General features: G+C 44.6%; 1 protein-coding gene across 2 annotated transcripts; it reads right to left on the bottom strand.

Annotated features, from left to right (window-relative positions):
* Nucleotides 1–1,262: 1,262 nt before the first annotated feature.
* Nucleotides 1,263–19,006, bottom strand: TTC5 (tetratricopeptide repeat domain 5). Of its 2 annotated transcripts, XM_045784892.2 has the most exons (10): nucleotides 18,936–19,006; nucleotides 14,810–14,942; nucleotides 13,106–13,317; nucleotides 12,571–12,721; nucleotides 11,440–11,531; nucleotides 9,503–9,559; nucleotides 8,611–8,757; nucleotides 8,225–8,439; nucleotides 4,585–4,729; nucleotides 1,263–1,888 (listed from the first exon to the last, which is right to left on the bottom strand). In XM_045784892.2, the coding sequence occupies exons 1-10, from the start codon at nucleotides 18,984–18,986 to the stop codon at nucleotides 1,769–1,771; spliced, it is 1,323 nt and encodes a 440-aa protein (XP_045640848.1). In that variant the 5' UTR covers nucleotides 18,987–19,006; the 3' UTR covers nucleotides 1,263–1,768. The 2 variants fall into 2 exon arrangements, with proteins under 2 accessions (XP_045640848.1, XP_045640849.1); XM_045784893.2 differs by lacking the exon at nucleotides 4,585–4,729.
* Nucleotides 19,007–19,709: the final 703 nt, after the last annotated feature.

The following is a 19,709-nucleotide window of genomic DNA, read 5'->3' as shown; positions in this document are numbered from 1 at the left end:
AATGGTTTTTGGTGCTATTGTTAATGGGATGGATTCCCTAATTTCTCTTTCTTTGGTCTCGTTATTAGTGTATAGAAATGCAACTGATTTCTGAGCATTGATTTTGTATCCCGCCACATTACTGAATTGCTCTATAACTTCTAATAGTTCGGGAGTGGCTTCTTTTGGGTTTTCCATATAGAGTATCATGTCATCTGCGAAGAGAGACATTTTGACTTCTTCTTTGCCGATTTGGATACCTTTGATCCCTTTTTGTCGTCTGATTGCTGTTGCAAGGACTTCTAGTACTGTTGAATAATAGTGGCAAGAGTGGGCATCCTTGTCGTGCTCCTGATCTTAAGGGAAAGGCTTCCAGCTTTTCCCCATTGAGAATAATATTTGCAGTAGGCTTTTCATAGATGGCTTTTATGAGATTGAGAAATGTACCTTCTATTCCTACACTCTGAAGGGTTTTAATCAGGAAAGGACGCTGTATTTTGTCAAATGCTTTTTCGGCATCGATTGAGAGGATCATATGGTTCCTGAGTCTTTTCTTGTTGATATGATGTATCACGCTGATTGATTTGCGAATATTGAACCACACTTGCATCCCAGGTATGAGTCCCACTTATCATGATGGATAATCCTTTTAATGTACTGTTGGATTCTACTAGCAAGTATCTTGTTGAGGATTTTGGCGTCCATATTCATTAGGGAAACCAGTCTGTAATTCTCCTTTTTGAGGGGGTCTTTCCCTGGTTTGGGGATCAAGGTAATATTGGCCTCATAGAATGAGTTCACTTTCTCTCTAATAAGTAAGTAAAATCTAAAAAAAAAAAAAGATTCTCTCCCTCAACCCTCCCCCCACTCACGTGTGTGCATTCTCTCCCTCTCAAATAAATCAATCTTAGGAAAAAAAGAGAGAGAAACTATGACAAAATGCATCACTATAATCTAAAGGAACTGATTATCTGCCTCCCTCTGGTCTTACCGCCTAGTAACACTAGTAGAATAATACTGCTGTCACCTTGTACCATGAGGGCTACCCCTACGGATGACAGAATGGGGAACTGGTGGGAAACAAATTCCCAGCGACTTTGTGGGGTTGCCATTCCTGCCCTGGGCTACCTGTTGCCAGAATTCATTTAACTGGGAGAGAAATGAACTATCTTATGTAAAGAAAAAAAAGTGGGGGGAGGGGTTACTCCAATGGATCCAATGGATTGAAGTGATCCTAAAACCAAAATCCAAGCTTGGAGAGAATGAAGCCAAACTACATGGTATTTTTTTCTCCAAACAAATTTAATTCTGTTCCAACCCCAAAGAAGGGGAAGGACCTAAAGTTTAAAAATAAGAATAAAATAAAAATTGCAAAAAAACCCCAAGCCATTAAAAAATTAAGCCCCCTCCCTTAGCAATAAATACTGAAATGATATATACACTTGAGGCTCAGGAAGGAGGCAAGAACAAGAACCTTGGGAACTCTGTCCCATGGCAAGATCCCAACACTGCTACCAATTCCTTGCTCTTTGCCTAAAACACAGAAGAGCAATGAAAGAGGCAGCAGAGATCATAGCAGGGGGGTGTGGCCTCAGAGGGAGCTGGAGCAGGATCAAAGGAGGAAGAAAGAGACACAGAGTGCCTCACAGGGCAGAGGAAAGGCAAGTCATCGTCTCCAGCATCCCCACCCCCGGCGCGGCTGGGTCACGGGATACAGCTGGTCCGGCTGCTGGGTGCCCGCGAGCCTCTCCTCTCGCCCCGACTCCTTCAGCATGCAAGTCAGGTAAGGTCATTCGCACTGGGGCCGCGAGGCCACTGTGGCAGCAGCCTGACTGCTGGAGCCCTGAGGCTTCCCATTCACCACCAGCAGGAGGGGTGTTTCCACACGAACACTGGAAAAGCAATAGTCCTAGAAAAGACAAACATACGGAGGTTCGTTATAGATGCTAAGACAGAAGCAACTCCAGCACAGGGAAGCACCACCTGGGACGTCCCCCCCCCCAGGATATACACCCCTTACCTCCATCTCACATTAAAGAAACAAAGCCGAGGGATATATCTGCCCTAAGTTTTCAATCTTCAGAAGGAAAATCTGGGGCAGGTGGGGTGCCAGTAATATCACTACAAGAATGGGACAATTCTCTGAAAAAAGACAGGTTCCAGCAGAGACTAGCAAAAGGGCGCCACCGGCTTTTACAGAATCTGCCCTTCCCAGTGTTTCTTGACAATTAAAACCAGACACACACAGATGAGGGTTGCTGGCTTGGTTGGTAGAGCGTGTGACTCTTGATCTCAGGGCTGTGAGTCTGAGCTCCATGCTGGGTGTAGAGCTTACTTAAAAATAAAATCTTACAAACAAAAACAAAAACCCAGATACACACAGACACCAGTGAAAATTCTGAGAAACTCTTCGTTCAGGCGTTTGTAAGGCCCAAAATTAATCTGCCAAATATAAATTCAAGTTACTTCTCCTTTTGTATCAGCAGGAAGAAATAGAATGTGCAGTTTATACATTCTTCTAATAACAGAAAAGACAGTTCCCTTTATCAGTTCAAATGTACTTTAAGTTATAAAACATGTTAAAAGATCTTTATCCAAAAAATATTGTCCCACTAGGAGTGTGAGGCGGCCCTTTTAAGTCAAAGTAAAGATGTGAGTTAAATCAATTTTTTTTTAACATCTTAACAGGAATATGGGCAATGACAAAAAAAAAAAAAAGCCTATTCGTAAAATCAATATAAATAGGCAATAAACATACGATAAAATGTTCAACCTCATCAATAATTAAGAAACCAAAGTAAAACAATACAGATGCTATATTTTTCACGTAAAAGCAGCATATAATGTTTCAAAGGTTTCTCCTCTGAGCTGAGAAAACTAGAGAAAAAGAATCGCTCACATCTACTGTTGGTACTAAGTGGTACAACATTCCAAAAATTAACTATTCCAAAAATAATATGTATTGAAAGTCTCAGAATTCTGCATACCCTTCAGAGCCAGAATTCTACCTTAGAAATTCACTTAAGTAAATAATCCTGGAAATGGACAGATATAATTTTTTCACTACAGTGCGTCTATGACAGGGAAAAATGAAAAATAATCTAGATCTGGGGGCAGCACATTTTTTCTGTAAAGGGCCAAGTAACAGTTTAGGCTTTGCGGGTCTTATGGTCTCTGTCCCAGAACTGTCCAACTCTGACACCGCAAAAAGCAGCCACAGACAATCATGAACAAATGAGCGTGGCTGGGTTCCAAAAAAGTGAACTTGCGGACAGTGAAATCTGAATTTCCTGGGATTCTCAAGTGTCACCAATTACTATTTTTCTTCCAATTGTTTTCATTTAAAAATACAGACACTATTCTTGTCTCACAGGCCATACGAAATAGGTAGGGAGCCAGATTTGGTCAATCGGCCACCGTTTGCCGAACCCTAATCTAAATGGTGAACAAGTGGTTAAATAGTGACTCATGTCAGACTCCTGTGCTTATGAAATGAGCCAGTACAGTCAAAATCTAGCAGCCAGTTAAGTGTTCAGTAAATGCTGGCAATCACCGTCATCTTCATCGCCGCCTGCGTGGGTCAATTTAAAACAATGATGGGGCATAGGTAAAAACACAGGAAATGTCCACAAACATTACATATAATATTCTACTCCTTTTAATAATATACATATGAATGTGTGTGTACAGATTTATGAAAAAAAGACTGGGGGTGTACATAACGAAACTGCTAACAGTAATAACATCTAAGGGATAATATTTTGGTCCATTTTTTTAAAAAATATTTATTGAGGGGCGCCTGGGTGGCACAGCGGTTAAGCGTCTGCCTTCGGCTCAGGGCGTGATCCCGGCGTTGTGGGATCGAGCCCCACATCAGGCTCCTCCGCTAGGAGCCTGCTTCTTCCTCTCCCACTCCCCCTGCTTGTGTTCCCTCTCTCGCTGGCTATCTCTATCTCTGTCGAATAAATAAATAAAATCTTTAAAAAAAAATATGTATTGAGATAACTGGCATCTAACACTGTGTAAGCTTAAGGGGTGCAACATGTTTATTTAATATATTTATACACTGGAATGTGATGACCACCGTGGTGTTAGGTAACACCTCTATCATGTCACGTACCTGTCATTGCTTTTTTGTCATGGGAACCATCTGTCTCTTGGCAACTCTGAAGTATATAATACCATACTGTTGTCTGTAATCACCGGACTACACCTAAGCTCTCCAGGACGTATTCATCCACCAGCTGCGAGTCTGCACCCTTAAACAACATCTCCCCGATTTGCCCACCCCCACAGCCCCCAGCAACCACTATTCTATTCCCTGTTCACATGAGTTCAGCTTTATTAGATTCCATATAAAAGTGATATCATACAGAATTTGTCTTTTTCTGTCCAGTCCATTTTTAAAATTCTTTTTACCAGTAGTTTCCCTTTTTAGTGTAAAAAAAAAAGTTATGTGTATTTATATATATATCATACATTTGTATATCATATATATATACACACATATGTATATATGCATTACTTTACGTATCGTTAAAAGAGATAAACTTGGCCCCACTTTCAGAGCCTATGAACTGGGAAAAAATCCTGGCCATCACTCACTTTTCCTTTGTGCTGAATTCGGTGAAGCCGAAGGTTGGGCTCAGGAATGGCTACAGAGTCCCCAATGAGCACGCCCCAGCTCTGTACCATATTATACACCATCACTGCATAGCAAGGTCCGTCTGAATCTACCAGGCCAAATGTACTGCCAGGTTAAGATGGGTTGAGGGAGGGGTGGGGAGGAAAGTGGGCAGGAAAGAAGAGCAAAAACAGTGGTTTTAAAATACCAACAAAATAAACAAATGCTTTCTCAGTTACTTATTTAGAAAACTTACGACAGGTCCCATCACCCACTATGCATGTCTGAGTCCTCACTTGTCTTACACATACAGCATCTTTGATCAAGGATACGCACAAGACGCATCAGTCACCTGCCACACTCGAGATATATGCCCGCCGGCACCATTCAACAAATGCGAATACTGAGCCGGATCAAAACGGTGCAGGTGCGACACTACTCCTGGCCTGTCAATTTTACCACCGCGACCTCCCCTCTCTAACCATCACTGGCAATTTCACTGCATCCCACAAACTTTCACTGAATACCCATCATGTGTCAAGCTTTGTGCTAAGCAAGAAGACACGGATCCAGCTATGAGCGAGCTTACAGTCCAGCAGGAGTCCGACACTTCACCCGTCAATTACAGGACAAGTGTGAGAGGTGCCAGAACAGCTGTTACCTCGTGCTAAGCTCAGCAAGGCGAAAGGTGGGGCCATGGGAACGCAGAGGAGAAATGTTCAAAACTAGAAAGCAGGGAAGGCTTCCTTGAGGAAGAGTCCCTCAAACGGAATGGTAAAGGATAAAAAATTATCTGGGTTACAAAAGGAAAACTAATGCTCGGTAGGAACAGAAAACCTCTGGGGGAATGGGAACAGGGATTAACTGGGAGGGACCACAAGAGAATTATCTAGGTACTGGTATGTAATGTTCTTTATCTTGACAGATGTTTGGGTTACATAGATGTATGTTACTCTAAACTTAGCAAATGTACACGAAGATTTGTATATTTCATTTTTTTTAAAGGTTTTATTTATTTATTTGACAGAGAGAGAGAGACAGCGAGAGAGGGAACACAAGCAGGGGGAGCGACAGAGGGAGAGGGACAAGCAGGCTCCCCGCTGAGTAGGGAGCCTGACGCAGGGCTCGATCCCAGGACCCTGGGATCATGACCTGAGCCAAAGGCAGATGCTTAATGACTGAGCCACCCAGGCACCCCATGTATATTTCTGCATAAAAAGAAGAAAACTGTAAACAAATACTACACTCTAGTTAATGACTACATGCTGAATTATTTAGAGGAAAGTATACTGATCTCTGCAATTTACTCTGCAATGTACCAAAACTAAGACGGATCATGGAAGGGTAATGGCACACACAGATATGTGAGCAACCAAGTAAAATACCAGTGGTAAAACGCAGGTGGTGGGATCCGCAGATGTTCACTGCAAAACTCTTTCAATTCTGCCACGTTTGAACATTTTAAAATAAAATGTTCAGGGGAAAAATGTGAGCTGTATCAAGAAGCAGCCAAAGGATTACCCAGACACACACGAACTGTGTGTAAAGGCGCGCAGGCATGAAAACAGCTATTCTGGAACCTACAAAATAACGCCAGGACAGGAACAAGAGGCACAAGTGGGAAAGTGAAAGAAGAGAATGGAAAGAGGCAGGCAGGGAGCAAATTATGAAGGACTCTGCATGCTAAGCTAACCGAAGTGTTCATACTTTACCCTGAAAGTGAGCACAGTAGTAGGAAGGGATTTTATACAAGAAATAGCAAGGGCCAGTTCTGTATCTGGAAAATATTTCTTTGTACTGTGGGACACTGCACAAAAAACAAGGAGTCGGAAGATGTGTCTGGAGAAGCAGTAAGGGGCTAAACTGAGTCTGTAGAGACAGAAAAGTAGGGACAAAAAATAAAATATAGATCTATGTATATCACACACACACACACACACATATATATAGGACTTGGTGAGTGCCATCATGCAGAAGAATGGAGAATTCTAGAACAACTTCCAGAAGTCTCAATTAAGTGACTGAGCAGAAGCAGTACCATTGATTAACAAGGAAGTCAGGGAGGAGAAACAGTTTAGAGAGAAAGAGGAAACGAGTAATTTTGGACACACTGAGTTACAGATTTCCGATGGGAGCCCAGAGGCAGCTGGATATAGTAATCCAAAACTCAGAAATGAGGCCTGGACTGGAGATACACCGTGGGCATGGCGGAGGCAGCCACAGCCTTGGGTTTGTGTGGCATCACCAAAAGAGATGACCTATCAACGAGACGGTGAAGAACTGGGGCTCACACCATCACTTGGAACACTGAATTCACAACCAACACTGCGATCAAGCCCAGCACTCTCCTGGTGAATCCAGTCAAAGCCTCAGAGCCCTTCACACAGGACACTGGACAGCCACTGCCAAGTGACAGAAGTTGGCACCTATTTGCCATCCTGGTAAAGGTAGAAAAGAGGAAAGGAACAAACACAGAGTCCTCCTGGAACTTAACATTTAGAAGTTAAGAAAAAGAAAAACCAAGGAGTGACAAAGTATTTGTCTTCGAGGCCCCCCAAATTCCACCTTTGTCTGTCTCTCCTTCTCATTCCTCTTAGTTCTACAGTCCGCTCTAGTTAACTAAACCTTTCTCAACTAACTTCTTGCGTTTCAACTCGTGTGTCTCTAGAGACTGCCATGGAGAAAGCTCGGGCACATAAAGGGAAGTGTTTCGGTCTGGGTGAAGCAGAAGGGATGTGAAAGGGAGCAGTGAGAAAGAAGCAAGAATGTGCAGCGCCATGTAGTGGAAGCCCCGGGACCCAACACTGGTGAGGCCAGACAAAACGAATTCAGTAGAAAACGGAAAAAGGAAACCAGTCAATGAGGGATTAGGAAGTGAGTGACGGACCAAGGAGTGATGACATGAACTAAACCGTAATTTTTCAAGAGTAAAACATTTTCTAAGTGAGGGGTGCTGGACTGGCTGGGTCGCTACAGTGTGCAACTCATGATCTCGGGGTTGTGGGTTCAAGCCCTGCACTAAAGTGTACAGGTTACTTAAAAAAATAAAATCTTAAAAAAATTTTTTTTTCTAAGTCAACGTTCTTAACTCATTTCCTCTGCTAGACTGTAAGCATCTTCACCTGGATCGTCCATTTCCCTCCCCCACACACACCAGATGCTCAATAAATCTTTGTTGAACAACATCCAAGACAATCTTCCCATCAGGCCTTAAATTCTAATTCAAAGCTCACCTTCCAGAACTGCCTAGGCACACCTAAGTCCAAACAGGACTGAAAACTCTCCCTCCTCCAACTTCTGTGATCGTGAAACCACAAAGGGGCAGGAGAATGCCAAGGTTTCCATCTGCCTTATAAAAAAACAGCATTCGAACTCCAGCTATGGATGTAGGAATCCACAGAGCACCAAGCTCTGGGGGAAAAAAAAATAGGTGATGACAAAACCTAGGGAGAGATTGTGAGACCTCACTTAGACAATACCTGCTCACAGGCCAGTCCCAGAAGGAAGCAGAACGCACTAATCTGTGACCACTAACAGTGTCCTCAACTGTCAGAGAAGAGCCAGGAAGTAAGACCCATTAGTTCAAAAGAATGAAAAAGAGGAAAGGCAACAGAAACTCACAAGGGGACTTTCTCCTCTGTGGTGAGGCTGAACACCACCTTTCCTAGGACCACGGCACCACTGTTCACGCCAGGCTGTAGGGCACTCAGTGGCCTGAGCTCCAGGGTCAACTTCTGCCCAGAGGCCGACTGGTAGCGCCCGTCACCACAAGGGCCCAGATGGGCTGGGCGCAAGCTTCCCAGCATGCTCTGCAACTTTTTGGTCTTCACCTTCCCCTGCAAAAAAAAAAAAAAAGTAAAAAAAAAAAAGAAGTTGTAAACTAGCTGCTCTCTCTGAGTCTACTACTCCCACCTTCCCACTTCTGTAGATCTGGTCACTACAATTTTATTCTTATTTTATTGACCCACAGGAGAATAAAATGGGATTCAGCCTTTTGACACCTTTACCTTGCTCTCAAGGAGGCTGGTTAATCTGTTCAGGAATTCCAGAAGTTGCTGCTCTCGCTGCTGGGGCTCGGGCCAGGCAGGGTCCAGCGCTGCAGCCCGAGAGAAGCCCTCCAGGGCCTCCCCATAATTCTCTTCATATTTATGTAACTGCACAAGAAGCAAACGAAAACCTCCCAGTTACACGTGTATCTTACACAGACTACGCCAGGGGGAGTAACGGCACCACGTGCTAGGAAGTTACAGAAAGAGTTTTCTTCCCAGTGGTTTTCCTGCTCTGCGATGAGCGGCCTGAAGAAACAGTAATGCTTCACAGCCTTCATCCTGGCTAAGGGCATCACAAGCCCGAAGATGGAATCGTCTCAAAGCAGCTAACTTCCAAATTCGAAAATAGTTCCACTGTATACAGTGGGTCATTCCATTTTTATATTTACTATGAACTTTTCAGGAAAGTCTTCTAGGGGCACCTGGGTGGCACAGCGGTTAAGCGCCTGCCTTCGGCTCAGGCGTGATCCCGGCGTTGTGGCTCTTTCGCTATGAGCCTGCTTCTTCCTCTCCCACTCCCCCTGCTTGTGTTCTCTCTCTCGCTGGCTGTCTCTATCTCTGTCAAATAAATAAATAAAAATCTTTAAAAAAAAAAAAAAAAGGAAAGTCTTCTAAACTCTCCCTCCATCCCCTGTGTATCCTCCTGCCTCCTCGGCCCCTTCCCCTTTCCTGCGAGACACTCCGTCAGATCCTAAAGTCAAACTAAGCCAGTTCTTCCTTGAAATAATCTGGCTTTCCTCTCACAGTATGTACTCAACCTTGTCCCTGTGAATACCCAGTTCTCCTCCCAGGCTAAGAGTCAGATGTCACTTGGGTTACTTGCAGATGACCAGCGCCCCGCAGGTCCTACCGTTGCCCTGTTCAGATGAAGATCGGGGTTGCTGCAAGCTGTCCTGTCAACCTTCTCCTGTAGTGGGAGGAAAAGACGGTCAGCGGGTCCTGTTTCACTCTTACGGATGGCCATGCCCAACATGCCCTAGACCTTTGCCCCTGGAAAAATGCCAATTTCTCCCATCAAAATGTACCTTTACTCACACTGTTATGCAGTAACTGCTTGAGTGATATATTACTCAATCCCTGACACCTTGAGGAGGTAAGGGTTTTGATGTGTACATGAAACTTTGAAGTATGATTATAATTTATCCATGCAATAGTGCAAAGATAAAAGAAACTATATAAAAACATTCTGATAGGGGGCGCCTAGGTGGCTCAGCCGTAAAGTGTCTGCTTTCCGCTCAGGTCATGATCCCAGGGTCCTGGGATCGAGCCCCGCATCGGGCTCCCTGCTTGGCGGGAAGCCTGCTTCTCCCTCTCCCACTCCCCTTGCTTATGTTCCCTCTCTCGCTGTCTCTGTCAAATAAATAAATAAAATCTTAAAAAAAAATTCTGATAAAAAAAATTTAATGGTGAGATAATGGTATAAATGAGGAAAGCCTAAAAAAGAAAAGTCATTGATTTAATGCATTTCCTTTGCCCGTGAGCCCAGCTCCAGATACAGGCAGAAGCATGTTCCTACATTCGAGCCCGCTTCAATCACCCACTGAAAGCCAGATTCTCTAATTTAAACAGATGGCCAGAAACCATATCAAAGCGCGGACAGATGTGCTGTGAAGAAACTGCTACGTTCACGGCTGTGTTCAGCTTATTTTTCTGATTATGTTCATTGCCCAGCACATTACAAAAGTACAATCAACATGGATTAAAATTGTTTAAATGGTTGGTTCAAATAGGTTTAAAAATGCAGGTTTGGGTGAAGAAATTAAGTTAAAAGCAACAATTTAGCAGACACCAAACATAAAATTTTTAAAGAGTACACTGTTACTATTTTTTAAATGTAAACATCCACCAAAGTAAGAAATTAGACTAAAATAGAACTCCTCTGTCTTCAAGTTCCGTGATGGAAAAAAGGTCAGTCCCTACAAACTACAAACACGGAAAGAAGGTAGCTGTAGTCTCTATTCTGCCACACAGAACGAAATAAAGAATGGTAAGTTAGAAAGCAATTCTCCATGGCAAGAGAAGCAAGAAAGCAAAAAAGGAAGGTGAATATGAGGCCCAAATAGAAACTGCTCAGAAGGCCAAGGTGAACCTTCTTGTAATGAGTAATCACGAGCTCAAGCCTGAAGGAAACCCCCATGTAAGCGGCTATGGACAGAAAAATGGCCTGAAAGGCGTAAGCACCGCATGAGCTCCAGCGGATTAATCCGGAGGAAATGATGCAGAATGGGTTATGTGCTGTTTTCTATCATAAAGCTTTTATTTGTAAGTAATCTCTATACCCAACATGGGGCTCAAACTCACAATCCCGAGATCAAGAGTCGCACGCTCCCCTGACTGAGCCAGCCAGGTGTCCCTACTGTTTTTGATTTTAGCCTGCGGGAAACCCAGAGCCACAGTATCTCATGGTTAATCGTGGGACAGCACTTAATTTATACTTAAGCATTAGAGCTTTCGTTTTTCTTTAAACATGTACACTAATGTGAATGGACATTATTTTAACACAGACTTTTCCCCACCACAAAAGATGAACACGTTGGGATGGGCTCCGTGATTTGGTTATAAGTGCCCACAGGACATCGAGAAAGGCCGAGACCTACCGAGTACTCGGCACCCTTACAAGTGGTTGCTAACACTCCAGTGATGAGAAGGAGTAAGTCACCTCTGCAGACACAGCTTTGCGAAGCCACACACACCGGATGCCGCTAATTACTGCCCATGCTGCTTGCGCAAGAGCCACGCAGACAACTGAATGACACTCTTGCTTCTGTTGTGACCATAAATACTTACTGCTTGGGCATAGGCACTGAGGGCTTGCTGGGAGATCTTAGGGTTCTGGCCGGTGTTGAAGTAAAGAGAAAGATATGCATTCCCCAGAATATCTGAAAGAGAAACAAAGGGTTTCCAGTTCCTCGTGTAAGGGGCTTGAAGTCACCACTCCATCCTGACGGACTCAAAAATCTACAACTCTTCTTGGATCCATTAGACAGGGAACAACACAGGGCAAACTACTGCCCCCAGAACTGGAGAAAGACAGGCGAACACAGGGACTACGGCTCACCAGCGCAGAAACTCACGAGCCGCAGGAACCAGTGCTGGGGTGGGGACACCCGAGCTGTAACTGACAAAGAGCTTAGGGTTCAAAGTGGACGAGTCTGGGAGTCAGAAACTCCAGGGGTCCCGGGCTTACCGAGGTCCCCACAATACTGTGAGATTTACCTCCAGAAGCTCAACCAGGTTCCCATAGCAAGTATCCGAGAGAAAATCCCTCATACTTCCAGCAGAGGGAAGGGGAAAAAGAACGTGTTCTGAAATATGCTAGAGCGCCCTGTCCTTCACAAGGCCTGCCCGCAGGAGAAACGAGCTAACCGGAGCCTACCTAAGCCGAGGAAGGGAAATATCCACCTGCTGTACCCGTCCGCGTGAGGGAGGGGTGACACCAGCTGCAGCCTACTCTAGCCATCCTGCCCCATCTAAGCAGGGAAAAAACCCCGAGAAACACAGTGGTGAGTCATCCCAGAGCCCAGGTTCAAGATACGACCCATTTTGGTCACCCTCAAGAGTCTACGTGAAAGGTCCCACATCCGACAAAACCCAGTGGCAACGCTGTCTTTAGTATACTCCAAATTCCACTGGGACAAAGAGGCGAACACAGACCCAAAGCAGAAACTTGATCAGACTGCACGAAAGTCCTGCCTTGCTCATGAGGAAACAGAAGCATCCTCTCTTGGATGAAAAGATCCAAGAGTTCCTAAAACAGTGGTTCATCAATATACCTTTCAGGCTTCTTCAAAACAAAGATGCCCAGGCTTGACACTTAGAATCAGACCCACAGCTGGGCCCCAGAAGATTCTGGCACGTGTAGCCATGTTGAGAACCACTGCTCTAGAAACTTGCTGGAGATCTTTTGAGAGGACTCACACCAGGAGCGGCCATCGTGGACATCCATCTGCACGGCCAACTTAGCCTGTCGGACACTGTCCATTACATGACGAGAATGTTCATCTCCAGTGTCAGTCCGCAGCTGGCGAAGCACCATGGACAGGTTCTGAAGGGAGACTTTGTTCTTGCACTGCAAATGGAGAAGACACATACTCAACCTTCCTGATTCTATTTCCCCTCTCCAGATCTTTTCTATCTTAATCTTCTAAATCTAACTTCTCATCTTAATTCTTACCTCCACCTGGATCTTAGACCGCCGTCTACAAGATCAACTTGGCTGTTAATTTTTCTTTCAGCTATCCCTGAACCTGATCCCATCTTCTTCTTCCTTTCTCAGTCCCCATCCATGTTTTCCTCAGCCAGGTCTGCTCCCCAACCCTTCCTCCCCTCTGATTCCATTCTCCTAGCTCCGGTACAGTTCTACTCTGGTATTCATATCCTAGGGCAATTCACAGAATCAAAGGAATCTCAGCCTTCCCATCTGTGTTTTTTGAGGGGATAGGAGGCAGCTCACATGGGTCAGGGCTCCTGAGAAGCAGGTGTGGGCAGCCGCAATATCCCCTTTCTTCCAGTACACCTCACCCAGCTGGTTCCAGGCTTCCACCAGCTTGGGCTCCAGCTTCACGGCCTTTGACAGAAGCTCCTCAGCCCTAGGACTGTAGTCAGGAGTCACATTCAGTGCCTTCCCAGTCAGCATCAGAACCTGTGCCTTGCCCTGGACAGAACCTAGGAGAGAGGGGAAGATGGAGGAAACTGGAAAAACTCAGGCAGTCTTACAGAGAAGACCAGGGCACTTTCTCACAAGAAGTAACCTCAGGTCGGCCCTGGGAATGAACTAGCTGGAGAGAATCTTCATGAGCAAACCACTTACGGAAAGCCCACCATATGCAGAGTACTATGTTAGATAACGGGGTAACAAAGAAAGCATCATCCCTACCTTGGAGGGACTTACAATCTAGTGGAGAGGACAAAGCATATTCATGGAAAATGAAAACAACAATGAAAAGGGGTATATGGCGTACACCCAATGAATGGGCTTTAAAAAGTGAAAAGGAGGGGCACCGGGGTGGCTCAGTCGGATAAGCCTCCGACTCTTGGTTTCAGCTCAGGTCATGATCTTGGGAGTCTTGAGATCAAGCCCTGAGTGAGGCTCCACGCTCAGCCAACAGGGAGTCTGCTCCCCATCTTCCTCTCCCTCTGCCCCTCCCCCAGCTCACACACTCTTTCTCCCCCACTCAAATAAATAAATAAATCTTAAAAAAACAAAAACAAAAAAAAAAACCTAGTTTAAGCAATAGGTATTGATGAGGGAACGGAAGGCAAGCTGAGGACAAAGCAGAAGCTGACACTCTGCAACCCCCCCCCCATGGGATGTATGTGACATTCCTCAGGCACTCCTGGCTGCCCTAACGGACAAAGAAACAGTCCTTACTACCTACAGCCCATTGACAAGTCCTTGAAACAGGCATGGTGACATTCCTCTAGGAACTCAGCTGCCTCGATGTTAGTACTCTGCTAAGGGCAAAAGGCAGTCCTAGCCTGACCCCCTCCCCTCCACCAAGATCCTGTAAGTCTACTTTAATGTATAAAAACTCCTTTGGAAACTTCCTTTATCTCTAACCCCCCCAAGATACGTATTGGCAATCATCCCCAAGCATATGGCCCACCGATATACATCTGAAGGGTCTCATGACTCAGGTTTTATTAGACGGTAATAAATGACCCTTTCCCAACAACAGCTAGCCCCCTCTAGGTCCTGGAGACCTTGCTTCCAAAATTCCTTAGAGACTTACGCTATCCCTAACCCCCTCCCCACTTGAGGGTATAAAATAGGACATTCCTCACAACCCGGGGCAGCAGCTCTTTCTGCCCACGGGTCCTGTCCCCGTGCTTTAATAAACCACCATTCTGCACCAAAGACGTCTCAAGAATTCTTTCTCGGTCGTCAGCTCCGGACCCCACCCCACTGAACCTCACGTATAGTCACCTGTACCTCATCAGGCATGTTCTTTTATTTCATGGCATTTGCTATAATCGAACTTTAGAAAACATATCTAGAGGACTAAGAGGTAGCCACCCTACGCAGGGGCCCTCAGCAGAAACGCTCTGTTGTACCCTGCAGCAGCACAAACAGGACACCGAAGAGCTCACGGAGAGAGAGCAGCACTCTCGGGCAGTTCCGGGAAGGGCAGGGGCCGCGTGCTCCTCGCCATCATACCCACTGCTTCCTCCATCTGCTGCACGGTCTTCTCCATCTCCTCCCGCACATCCTGCTGCTTCCTCCCAGCATCCTCGATACCATGTGTCTCGAAATAGCACTCTCGAAACGAATACAGCTGATCCACCAGCTCCTAGGAAGCGTAAGAATGGTACCATGAAGAGGAGACAAGGCCAGACAAGGAAATTTGAGACCGGCTAGCCATGCCAGCTCTGATCTAGAAATATAGATCCTCAGTCTCCCTGAGGAACGACAAAAGGCCAGCCGCCAGGTCTACCAAAACGCCGCAGATCGTGAAGAAAAGTGGCCAGACCAGCACCACTCTCGTGCAGTCCCGTTCCAGTCTCGGCACCGTGACCCAGTTCTCTCCCCCAGCCCCGCAGAGCTTCCAGTATGACTGAGCACTTCATCTACCACAGTCAAGAGGAGGGGAACACTTTGCAACGTGACACAGAACGAAGTTAATGAGGTAATCCTATGTTACCGGTACTATGTACCCCAGAGCACAAAACTTTGAAATGCACCCTTAAAACTGGACTTCCTAACAGAAACAATTGTATCCCTGATTTTTCCTGTGCTGGTGTCTGAAAATCTATGACCTTTGTGATGATGATGACATGGGAGAACCACTGTTTTCCACAACAAACAGATCAATGTAAGTTTGAGGACCTCTGTATTTTTCCAGGGTTTTGTTTCTTTAAATACTTGTGGTTTTTGTTGTGTTTTGTTTTTGTCGAATCACCTTCTGGCTCTCTTGCGTTCATCCCAAGTAAATGTTCCCTTTCCAATTTTAAATACCTCTGTCTCTGAGTCTTCCTGTAACACCAAAGCTTTTCCATTATCTATTCTTTTTTTTTTTTTTAAGATTTTATTTATTTATTTGACAGAGAGAGACAGCCAGCGAGAGAGGGAACACAAGCAGGGGGAGTGGGAGAGGAAGAAGCAGGCTCATAGCGGAGGAGCCCGATGTGGGGCTCGATCCCGTAACGCCGGGATCACGCCCTGAGCCGAAGGCAGACGCTTAACCGCTGTGCCACCCAGGCACCGCTTCCATTATCTATTCTTTCCTGAAACTGACCAGCAGCAAAAATATACCCAATTCTGTCACATCTTAACTACCTCCACAGCACATCCTAAATCCATCACCCACTAGGACTCCCTCCCACTAGGACTATCCTGGACTAAATCAGAACCATGACTTGCCCAGACTGTTGCAACAGCTTCTTACCTGGTCATCTTGGTTCTACTCTCTCCCAGTCTCCTCACTGTAGTTGGAACAACCTTACAAAAATGTACATCACATCACAAACTCTCAGTTTTCCACTGGAGACAGAATAAAATCTAACTCTTAGCCACAGCATAGAAGACTGTAGGATCTGACCTCACCCTACTACTCACCCTGACACAAACTTCCTCTCCCTTGGCTCTCACACACGCTGCGTTCCACAATACTCAAGCCACACTGGCTTTCACGGAGTTCCTCAGATCCAGCAAGCTCCATCCCCCCGTAGAGGTTTACACATGCTGTTCCCTCTGCCCAGACACCCCCCCCCCAGATCTTTGCATGCCTCATTCCTCATTATCATTTAGATCTCAGCTCACTATCAACTTCTCAGAGAGGCTTTCCCTGACTACCCAAACTAAAGTACCCACTTCCCCTTCTGCCCACTGTTAATCATACTTATTTTTCTTCATAGTCCCTACCAGTTGAAATTACGTGGCCTACACATTAACTGTCTGTTTCTGTCTCCACCCCTAAAATGCAAGCCCCATGATGGGAGGGTCCTAATCTCCCGCCTCCTGTGTTCAAAGCAATACCTGAGCACGACAGCAGGGCTTGGGACACGATAGGCTCTCATTAAAAATGCTTACAGAATGGCTTAATGAATCAACCCTGTCTGTAACAAACACTTACGTGCTATACTTAACTTTTACCCAGAGCAAAGAATGGAATGTTTTTCAAATTTTATTGTGTGTATTCAGGACTCAGCCTGCAAAAGCCTGATTATAGAAGTTTTAGCAGAACTCAAACACCTTTTTTTTTTTTAAGATTTTATTTATTTATTCGACAGAGATAGAGACAGCCAGCGAGAGAGGGAACACAAGCAGGGGGAGTGGGAGAGGAAGAAGCAGGCTCATAGCGGAGGAGCCGGATGTGGGGCTCGATCCCAGATCGCTGGGATCACACCCTGAGCCGAAGGCAGACGCTTAACCGCTGTGCCACCCAGGCGCCCCAGAACTCAAACACCTTTTAACAAGCACCCCAGATGACTGTAATGAAAATTGGCTGTAAAGCACACTTTGAGAAATACCCTTTTACGACATTACTTCTGCCGTAAAATGACAATGATATCAAAATGTACCACCATTCCCATGGATAGCAAGAACGTCACTATTCTCTTCCTGTCCTCTACTCCCTTCCCCCACTCCATTCCTGTCCACCCACCCCAAGATACCACAAGCATACGTTCTTAGTTCATATACCACAAATGAGTCCAGGAAAAGACAGTTCGTAGCAAAACTTAGTACACAATTCCTTTCGCCCTGCAATCAGCATGGCTGCAAATTAGGAATTTTAGAGAGGGTCCCGTTGTCTGTTTCTAGTCCTGAAAGCAAATATGCAAGGAAGTATTTGGCTTTGTTGTTTTATTTTGCTGGAGTGAACATTTTTAATAATTTCTTAAATTTCTCATGGAAAAAATATACGTAAGTTACTAAAATTTAAATAAGTATATGTAGGGGTGTCTGGGTGGCTCAGTCAGTTGGGCGTCTGCCTTCAGCTCAGGTAATGATCCTGGGGTCCTGGGATCAGACCCCACATCCGGCTCCCTGCTCTTCAGGGAGTCTGCTTCTCCCTCTCCCTCTGACCTGCCCCCTGCTCATGCTCTCTCTCTGAAATGAATAAATAAAAAATCTTTTTTAAAAAATTAATTAAACAAATAAATAAAAAATACAAAAATACAAAATTTGTATTTTTCGTAAAAAATACAAAATAAAAAATTCCTCATAATCACCCCAACCTCAGGGATCGTGGCTGTTTAATATACATATAGTAATACATATACACGATGTTTCCAACATGGAACCAGGATTGAGAATCTCTGATTTCAGCTAGTCACACTAGGGAATGAAATTAAATTAATCTAAATCAACTGGAAGTGAAATAAAGCTCACACTCTAAAAAGTGTTATTATTTTAATCCACTCAAGAAACAAATCTCACCAATGTTCAAACTTTCGCATTACAAACCTTTGAGCGGGTTATTAGCCTGTCACAGGTCTATTACTCAAACTGGGGGCACCTGGCTGGCTCAGTCGAAAGTCCATGCGACTCTTGATCTCGGGGTGGTGAATCTGAGCCCCACGTTACGTATGGAGATTACTTAAATAAATAAAACTTAAAAAAATAAAAATAAAAAAACTCTAGGCTGTTTTAGAACACAAAGAACTAAGTTTCTGAGGTTTAAGGAAAACCTTGGGTCACTGAAAGAAGGTAAAGAGCAAACAACTAGTTAGTGCATACCTACCAAGTAGAAAAGACTAGTCCTAGTCACAACTGCAGTCAACTATGAACTGGGTGGAGTATGGACCCTTACGCATCAGACCCCAAAGTCGGATTGCAAGTGTGCAAAAGAATCAAAACTGTGGAGTCCTGAGGGGAGTGACCAGGATACAAGGGGCGCAAGCTATTACTCTGCTTGTTGCCAATATCAAAGCAGGTAAGTAGCGAAGAAATGGCCTTTACGGGAATCAAAACAACACATGATAATAGCTCCTGCAGATCCACTATATACATGTGTGTACTACCTGTGATGGGTGACTGGGGGGGAACCCTTAAGAATGTGCAAGAATAAAGTTAGGAGCAACAAATCCTCTTCCGCACAGGACTGAAACGGAGTGTAGTCAGGGCAGCAGCAGGAGGTCCCAACACACGGCTGCGCTCCTCCCCCGGCTGGGGAGGCTCCCCTCCCCGACGGCGGCTGCACCCTCGGGAGTTGTTATAGTAACCTCACTGACACATGCAGCGGACTGCACGCGCCAGAGAATTCGCTGGTACTACATAAACTGGGTTCCCCGCTTCTTCCCGAGTAACAAAGGCACATATAGATTTTAATCTATGGTCCCACCTGCAATTTCTGCAAGACCTGCTTGACTTCCTCGTCTTCATCAGCCATCATTTCCCAGCCACTCTCGGCTTCTCCGCCCCCAACTTTGTAACCACAGAGTCTCATACCCACCCCCATCGTGGAGCCAGAGCGACATCTAGGGCACTGGAGGCTTACCTGCACCTGAGTAGAGGAGTTGGAGTGTTAACGGGTGTGGTTTGGGTTGGTTTTTTTTTTCATGTATCCAAACATTTTTTTAAATTAAAACAAAATATATATGGACGAATTATACATTTGACAAATTAAAATGATTTCTGATTGCAAAAAAACAAAAAAAGTTTTCTTTTGAGAATCACTATAAAGTTATAATGTAAATACATTCTTTATTGTGAAAAGGCATAAAATTTCCTTTATAGACAACTTGTCATTTATCCATCATGTAATGTCAAATACACCTATGATCCCGTAAAGTAAATATGATTCTTTTGATGGAAAAGAGCCAAATCAAAGATATCATTAAGGAAAAACATGCATAGTAGACTATGAATTCTACAGAGGGCAAAGGCCCTAATTTTACATATTTTTAAGCTCCCTAGTTCCTGACAGAGTTCTCAGAATATAGTTTCTCAGTTAATGAGTAGCAAATTGACTTACTGGTTAAATTAGCAACTATGGAGCTGCCTGACACCAGTATAAAATAAATGGATAATTCAAAAGTAACTGGATTTTGGACTTTAATTTTAGTTACTTTGAAACAACATAATTTAGTACCAAATGTTTAAACAACCATTATAA

This window comes from Ursus americanus, chromosome 35 (genome assembly GCF_024610735.1).
Source record: "Ursus americanus isolate L20-20 chromosome 35, mUrsAme1.1.p, whole genome shotgun sequence".
Classification (NCBI taxonomy): Eukaryota; Metazoa; Chordata; class Mammalia; order Carnivora; family Ursidae; genus Ursus; species Ursus americanus.
Note: the sequence above shows the minus strand (reverse complement) of the source record. Positions and strands in the feature narration are given on the sequence as shown.